A 7,992-nucleotide genomic window follows, 5' to 3' on the forward strand; every position below is an offset into this window, starting at 1 on the left:
ATAAATGTAGAAATGCAGTACTTTTTCTTTACAAACAGAGTGTTTTCCATTACTTCTATTATATAAATTGTAGAGGGTTACACTTTAATACATCTAGAGACTAAAATCTTATTTTTAGAACATTCACTTTGTTCAAAAACAATGTATTTTACATCCTGCAAGTCTATTTTTCATTATGTTGGTCAGGTTAAATGTGAACAGTGCTTTTATTTCAAAACAAACCTGCAGAAGAAACAACACAATGAACAGTACATGGAAATCTTAGCCACGCCACCCAAAGTGATCCAGTCCGCTTGCTTAGAAGGTACAGCCTGCAGGGCCTGCACCTGCACACGTGCCAGTGCGTTCAATCTGCTCAGGCTGTTCGTCAGCCTTTCCCGACACCTGCCTGCACAGTCCTGACTCTCCCTTGCACCAGCAGGAACAACCATTTCATGGGAAGACAGATAGGCACCTGCAAAATTGCTCTTTTTGAGAATTTTTTATACAGACCCACCTGACTGCTTGAAAAAGGTGACACAGTTATCAATAGTTTTGTGGAAAGGGAATTTTCCACACACTAAAACTGTGGCCAGAAAGATTCAAATAGACTCCTCCAGCTGTACGTTAGGGTGTGGCATGATAACCTATTACACTGTGTGCTCCATTGAATAACTGTTTTTGAAGCAATGTGTTTGGAGGCTTGTTTTCATTTTCAAAGCAAATTGTAACTTAAAAGTTCAACCATCGGCCTTCAAAGGATCTGTTAATCTCTGGCTTAGAAAAGTGTGTGTTCAGAGATGGGGCAGAACAATATTGTGGAAATGACTTCTAATACCCTGCCAAAGAATTAAAAATTGGTTGTTATTGGGCCACAATCCACTGCTGTGTGCCTGAATCCTACCAGTAAAGTCAGACGAATTTTTTTTCTATTGCCCCCTGTGAGATCGAGGTCAAACCCATGACAATCAAAAACAATGATACAAAAACACGTACAGAATTGCCCAAAAGAGTAATTTATTTTTGCTGCAAAATCAAGTCAACAAATCAATGTGCAATGACTATGCTGTCATTGGCAATTTGAGCAATAGAATGTCATTACAATTATGTGTATTAACATTAATTAACATTAATTGACATTGTGATTAATTATGATTAATTACAGAAATAAGCAGATGAGATCTTAAAGGACGTGCAGTGAAATCATGGCGAAGCTTGCTCTGTGTGTGGAGGGTCCTTTTCATACCACCTCCCAAAGAGTGTTACACTCAAAACTGGCTTTGATGTACTAGTCCGACTTACCAGACGTCCATCATTTAGCACCTAGTTATGGGAAGGTAAAATAAACAGCAACCTCAGCAAAGCAGTACTATTGTATGACAAACACAAAAGAATATATTAATTAATGTTGATCTGGTTGAGAGATGTCTTGAAAAAAGACAAAGCAAAGCATGCCCGAGTCTCTTATTCATTTGGAGACACCACAAAATCTGAGAAAAACTACACTTCTTTCTGTCCTGAGTAAGATCTTGCTCTAGGACATTTGGGGAAGAAGGGAATCAGGGAAATGGACCTGCTGTATGAATGCAACCAGGAAAATCAGGCAGAAATAAAGCTGCCTTGAACTCAAGCCAGTTACTGAAATAGAGGACACACAGGAGTTGCTCCTGTGTCTTGTAGGGGCTTTTTGACCATCTGTGTTACAAGTCTGACAATTCACAAGGGTGCCCCATTACCTCAAACTCCCCGGGGGCCAGCTGCACCCCGCTGTACAAGACTTCTGGAAAGACGTAGTTGGTGCCAAAGGTGCCGCTGAGGGAGAACATCTCAAACTTGGTCTGAGCCGTCTCCGCCGGCTGCCCGCATGTGTTCAGGTCTGTGGTCTGGCACTTGAGCAGCGTGCATATCTGCGGGGAGGAAAAAGCAAAATACTGCTAAGCTTTCAACAGTCCAGAGCTGGATTTGGTTGTCAGAAAAGCTGTCATGATGAAGAGATTATCCAATACATCTACTCATTTATTTAGGCCAAGAGGATCGATGGGCGCTCTTGGCACTTGAAACTTTGTAAAAAGGCAGTTCTTTGCCAGCACCGCAGCAAAGCACTGTGATTGTGTGTACACAGTTATGTGTACATTCATGCATAGTGCATATGCATTTAGTCATAGATGTGGAATAGTTTATGACCTAGGTAAGTTACTTGAGCTATGGCTGAGTTTCCTAAAAAAACTGAAGCCATATTTATTTGCCTATTCTAGTGGGAACACTTGAAAGATATAGAGACATTTTATGAAGATATAGCACATTAAAAAAAGCCTAACAATGAAATTTAAAAGAACCAATACACTGAGAAGCCATGTGAATACAAAGGTTATATCCGTCTTTCGTTTCTTCATTTTGTGAGATAACTGCATGTTAGAGAATCGCATCAGCACGATAGCATAATCAACTGAGGAGAAAACAGCTGTCTGCAGTGACAAGAGTACCCTATGAAGATAGGGAAACTCTATGATCTCCCCCTGTCGTGGTTTAACACCAGCTGGTAAGTAAGCACCTCGCTCACTCCTCCCCTGCACAGTGGGATGGAGAGGAGAATGGAAAAAAACCTCGTGGGTTGAGATAAAGACAGTTTAAGAGGATAACAAAGGAAAAAAATAATAATACAAAACAAGTGATGCACAAATACAATTGCTCACCATATGCGGAACCCCCCACCCTGATGCCCAGTCTGTTTCTGAGCAGTGATCCCGCCTCCCAGCTCGCTTCCCCAGTTCTATCCAGATCATGATGTTCTGTGGTCGGGAATATCCCTTTGGCCAGCCTGGGTCAGCTGTCCTGGCTGTGCTCTCCCAGCTTCTTCTGCACCTGGCAGGGCGTGAGGACCTGAAAAGTCTTTGACTTAGTGTAGACACTACAACTACCTAGCAACAACTAAAAGCATCAGTGTGTTACCAACATTATTCTCATCCTAAATCCAAAACACAGCACTATACCAGCTGCTAGAAAGAAAATTAACTCTACCCCAGCTGAAAACAGGACACGACATTTTGTACACATATATGGAAACCTCCTTGAAGTGTTGTAGCACAGGGTGAACTCAGGGTCTTCACTTTCATTATTTATTACACAGACAGAAAAGCAGGATCAACACCCCTAATGAAGTCAAAATGCATGATGAAGAAAACAAATGTTTATAGAGGGACCTAAAATATGCCTCCTCTTAAATCCCCTCAATCAAAAATGAGACAAATGCTCAAGAACGGAAAACTTACCTGCAAATAATACTCTCCTTCAACAACATGTAGCCCATCAAAGGCACCCAGAACGTAAATGTCATCTTTCTGCTTCTCTGCCATCTTGTAATTCAGATGGCAACAGAGCTCCTGCTGGCAAATGGCACGATTTCCCTCGGGTTCGGTGAGCTCCGTGAAGGAGAAGAGATCATGGTAAACAACCCCACTGAAATAGTGATTGTTTGATGGAAGCTGTTCAATACTGCTGGCATACAATTTCCAGTTAACAGCAGCAGGATAGTTAGGAGACAGACGTGGGTGTGAGCTCAGTCCTGTCACCAAAAGGTGACCATTTTCCATTTCTGTATTATAATAACATGCTCTCAGACCATCTGGGGCATAAATGCCACTCCCTGCAAACACATAACACCAGAAAGCTTAACTTTTAATCTGAAAGCAAGCGTACAGTACAAGTAAGCAGTCTTCACTAATCAAACGTGCCAAATTTTATTCTGATGTTTACCGGATTGTTTTGAAACTAAATTAAGCCTTCACAGACTGCAATCCTAACCTAATGCTTTTTACAATCAATGGAAAGTAGACCAAACTCTGATGTTTTGTGTATTGTAAGTGGCAAGATTACCGTGCTAACTGTATGCCATTATATATGATTTAAGTGGCTGAAGATCTCAGTATTTCTCACCAAAATTAATGGTAACACTGTTAGGTCAAATAAATTCTGTAAGAAAAAGATATTATCAAAAGCCACATCTTTATGCAAGCTCTTTACATAAATACATAAATCTTTAAATCCCAGAGTAAAACCTATCCATAAAGAATATTAGTTGTATGGCATAGGGTCATCAATGACTGAGAACTAAAGAAATGGCCCATATCTGCTTTTATTTGGAAGGCAAAGCTTAGGGCTACATTTCAGCAACACCAGTAAGTTTTCTCTCACTTCTGCAAGCACATTCCCACAAAACTTGAGCCTGACTTCTAGTATCTGCTCAGGAAAAATATACAATGAAAACAAAGCCTGCAAAGAAAACTTGACACAAGGTCTCCAGCCTAGAAGTGATGTTTGCAGGACTCACAAGAACATTTCTCAGAGTTAGGTTTCCACCTAGTGGAGGAAAAAAGTTTGGGCCTTCACATGGCCAAAACATGGATAAACACCAGGGCCAGAAGATGAAGAATCACATGCTTAAACTCTCAAGACTGATCATTTAACAGATAACTAAAGGTATTCTAGTTGATGTAAGCATTTCTGAGTTCTAACATATCACATTTTGATTTCCTTTTTATCTGTATAAGTTCTCTTGTCCTAATCCTGTTGACACATGCATCCATGCCTAAAGCTGATGGGAATTTCTGCTTGGGTCAACTGCACTGCATAGATATAAATGTTGCCCATGGGAACAAGATCAATTAGAACAATATCACATTACCTGTCATATCTAAAGAGGAGTTGCGTATATTTGCTGAAAGAAAGTTGACGCCCATTCCCATAGCCCATGCTGAGTGAAACTGGACCGCTGACAGCAGTGGGAGAGTGTTATCCCAAGCAGTTGGGAACAGAATGGTGTCAACCTGAAATCTGCTTCCCAAGACCACAGCTGGGTCATGATAGAGTATGTCTGCACAAGTGAAAATGCCGAAGTAGCCAAAGGATGTATTGAAAGTAACAAATTCTGGATCCTTGGGGTAATTAAACTGTTTTTCTGTCACAAAAAGGTTGTACTGTTCATGGAAAGGAAGGAATAGAGAAAAAAAAAAGATTAGAAAATAAATCAAACCATTTAAATCAGACTAATATTGAGTATAATACTCATTCACTTAAATACAAGTAATGGAGAATATGTTTTGTGAACATGCTATATCTCAATTTTGAAAAAGGAGAATTCATACCACTGCAAGAGGAGTCAAGCACAAATATCCATGATTGTGATTTTATACCAGTGAAGGGGATTTGTATTTAGTTAGCAAGAGTTTAGGGCATTACTGTTTTAATATCTCATGTGTCACTTCCTATTGAGAAGCAGTAAAAATAGAGGGCTTATTGAGTTTTAATTAATCTCTTTTAATTACTTGCTATTAAATTCAGAATAGCAGGAATGAAGATATCTTAAGGCAGTGGCTTTCACCTGTCCTCTGACACCCGCTCTATAATGACTCTATGTACAAATACATTTAAGCCTGGGAAGCAGCTTCTCTTTCTCATCTTTAATCACCTGAGGATCATGCACTTCCTGAAATTCATAAAATCCTCTCACCTTGTGATAACGAGCCACCAGTTTCCCTTCTGAGTCAAAGACAACATTGGTATTGTACTGATAGCGGCCATCGCTTGGGCACCTTGGATCACTGGAATTACAGGGCTTCTTGTCTCCCATATTTGCAACCACATAGATGGAGTTATTCCTCGCGAGGCAGCTCAGTCTTTCCAGCACTGGTGAGGGAGCAAACCTAAACAGCAGGGAAGGAAGAAAGAAAATAGAACATCAAAACCAGTCAATCCATAAAAACGCCAACACTAAGACTACAGATCACAAGGATGATAGGCGTAAGTCATTTCTAATACAAGACTGTCATTTTCTGTTATTCAACGGAAGGCAGCGGCTTTGTGCTTCAAAGCTTAGTGTGCTGAAACTCCAGCTACACCTCATGGTAGATAAGTGGGGAACACGGGGGTTTCCTCGCAGTGAAAGCGAATCTTTGCACCTGAGTCTCCCTTCTGCTGCCAGCATGTGGTACAGCACTGATGTTACACCAACACATGGGCTAATCTCAGCTTTCTGATTCAGCTCGGTTCAGCTGCTGTGCTGAGGTAGCTTAGGATTTGTTTCTTCTACGGTGCATTTCATTATCTTTCATCAAATATTGCAGCCTCAAAAAATGGTGCAATTTATTAAGGAAAATAATAGAATAAAAAGGCTACCACATCATGATTCAAAAATATAAATTTGAAATTGTGCAGTATATCCTTTCAGTAGCAGCTGTTATTTTATTCACAAATATTCCTAATATTTCTGCATCTTAAACATTTTCTACAACATGCATGGAATACATTACTGAAATGTAGATTCTGTAAGGTTTTGCTTTTCTTTTAAACAAATCTCAACCTTTCTGAGTACATTAACTGAAAACAAAAGAATTACAGTGAGAAAAAATGACAGAGAAAGATAATGAAGTTCTCTGAAGCTATTTATGGCAACAACTTGATGTCTAACCTGCCTTCATTTCACAGCTGTTGTTCCAAGACATTTAAAACAACCACTTCTAAAGGTAGCTGACTTTCCCATCGGACTGTTCCCCCATGCACAGCAGGGATGATACCTTCCAGGATCAGCACAGGGAATCCAGTCGACCTGTGGGTCTGGGATATCCTCAAGTTAAGGATATATTGTTTCCCTTGTGAAGACCCAGCCGTAAATGCCATCTTCAGGAGTCACAATGATATGGGCACCCTGGTACCAACATACAAACCCAAAAAACACCATTAAGAAAATGAATAAATGGCCAGTGTTTATCAAAATTAATGTCTCTAACTCTATCCTAATACCTGTCTGGCTGCTGCTTTGATGGCTGCTTCCAAAATTGCCATATTTTTGTCCATCTGCATCAAGGCCTCCTCAGGAGAAACCGGCACTTCAGTGTCCTCTGACAAGACCACGCTGTGCTCGTAGACGGCTGCGACGTAGCTGTCGAGGGCACAGGCCTCCAGAGCAGACAGCACCAAAAGCACGGCGGAGGCATGAGCTTTAGGAAGCCCCATGTCTGGAGCCTGGAAGTCACCCAAGAGGAAGATGGGGCAAGCAAAGCCAAGGGGCTTTAAAAGGGAAAGTCTTGCACAAAACCTGGGAATTCCCCAGAGTGGCAGAAAGCTGACACCGCAAGATGCAATCACCCTGCCCGGAAAGTCTCACATTATCAAAGGCAAGAGAGCTGCCAGCATAGAGCAATTCCACCTTACGCCCCTGACAGAGAAGTCACCGCTGTGCTGCAGCTAAAGAAACATGTCGCTCGCCAGAGGTACAAATGATTCAGGCGTGGCATTGCTGTGGAAACACAGTTCAAGGCAAGCCCAGGTCACAGCAGAAAAACAAGGCAGAGTTTGGGAAATCTCAGCAAAGACCAGCTCGGACACGTTCCTGCCCAAACTGTAGGGTACAGGGTACAGGCGGGGCTGCAGGAGGCCAGCCCCCAGCTCGATGCTGCGGCATGGGTGCTACCTGTGCCACCCCAGCTCAGGGCTGCTCCGACCTAGCCCAGTGTAGTTTGGCTGTACCTGGCACAGTCCTTACTTATCACAGCTTCACAGATTGTATAACTCTGTTAGTAACAGCAGATGGGTACTTAGACCTGCCACCGCATGAGATAAGCACAGCAGTAGCCAAGGGCTTGCTGAGTTTCCCATAGGAGATCCCACTGCTCTGCTTTACCCGTGGCTCCCTGGATAATCGTGACAGAACAAGCCTGTGAGTTTATTTCAGCAACAAATCTGGAAACCAGGATTCCTCTTCAGGTTTATTTTGCCTCCATTGTGTACATGAAAGAATAGAGGGGAGAAGATGTGTTGCCAGAAAGCTAGAGGGGTTAGTTAAGCCTATCTAGTTTCTACTGGAGGTCTGGAGAAGTTCAGGCATTGCAGGACAGCTCATTAATTTCAGTGACATTTGTGCCCCTTCTGGTAATCCTGGCCCCTTCAGGTCCTAACAGCACAAGTCAGGTAAGTGAACAAGTCATTTCACAAAGAGAGCTAATTAAGTCTTATATCTAC

The 7,992-nt window shown here is 41.8% G+C and overlaps 1 protein-coding gene across 1 annotated transcript; it reads right to left on the minus strand.

The window, feature by feature from the left end:
* Nucleotides 1–981: 981 nt before the first annotated feature.
* Nucleotides 982–7,457, minus strand: LOC129205069 (pantetheinase-like). The gene is made up of 7 exons (XM_054822085.1): nt 6,775–7,457; nt 6,549–6,679; nt 5,486–5,678; nt 4,661–4,952; nt 3,249–3,622; nt 1,716–1,886; nt 982–1,302 (listed from the first exon to the last, which is right to left on the minus strand). Exons 3-7 carry the CDS (start codon nt 5,603–5,605, stop codon nt 1,183–1,185), a joined length of 1,077 nt encoding a protein of 358 aa, XP_054678060.1. The 5' UTR covers nt 5,606–5,678; nt 6,549–6,679; nt 6,775–7,457; the 3' UTR covers nt 982–1,182.
* Nucleotides 7,458–7,992: the final 535 nt, after the last annotated feature.

The sequence above is a fragment of the Grus americana genome, chromosome 3 (genome assembly GCF_028858705.1).
Source record: "Grus americana isolate bGruAme1 chromosome 3, bGruAme1.mat, whole genome shotgun sequence".
Taxonomy (NCBI): domain Eukaryota; kingdom Metazoa; phylum Chordata; class Aves; order Gruiformes; family Gruidae; genus Grus; species Grus americana.

Excerpts from the sequence above, each read along its gene's own strand:
- LOC129205069 (XM_054822085.1), bottom strand. The coding sequence starts at position 5,605 with ATGGGAGACAAGAAGCCCTGTAATTCCAGTGATCCAAGGTGCCCAAGC. Across the intron at positions 1,887-3,248 it reads AAGGAGAGTATTATTTGCAG|ATATGCACGCTGCTCAAGTG; the intron begins GTAAGTTTTCCG and ends TCCTCCCCGCAG. Across the intron at positions 1,303-1,715 it reads TGGCCCCCGGGGAGTTTGAG|GTGCTAAATGATGGACGTCT; the intron begins GTAATGGGGCAC and ends TCCCATAACTAG.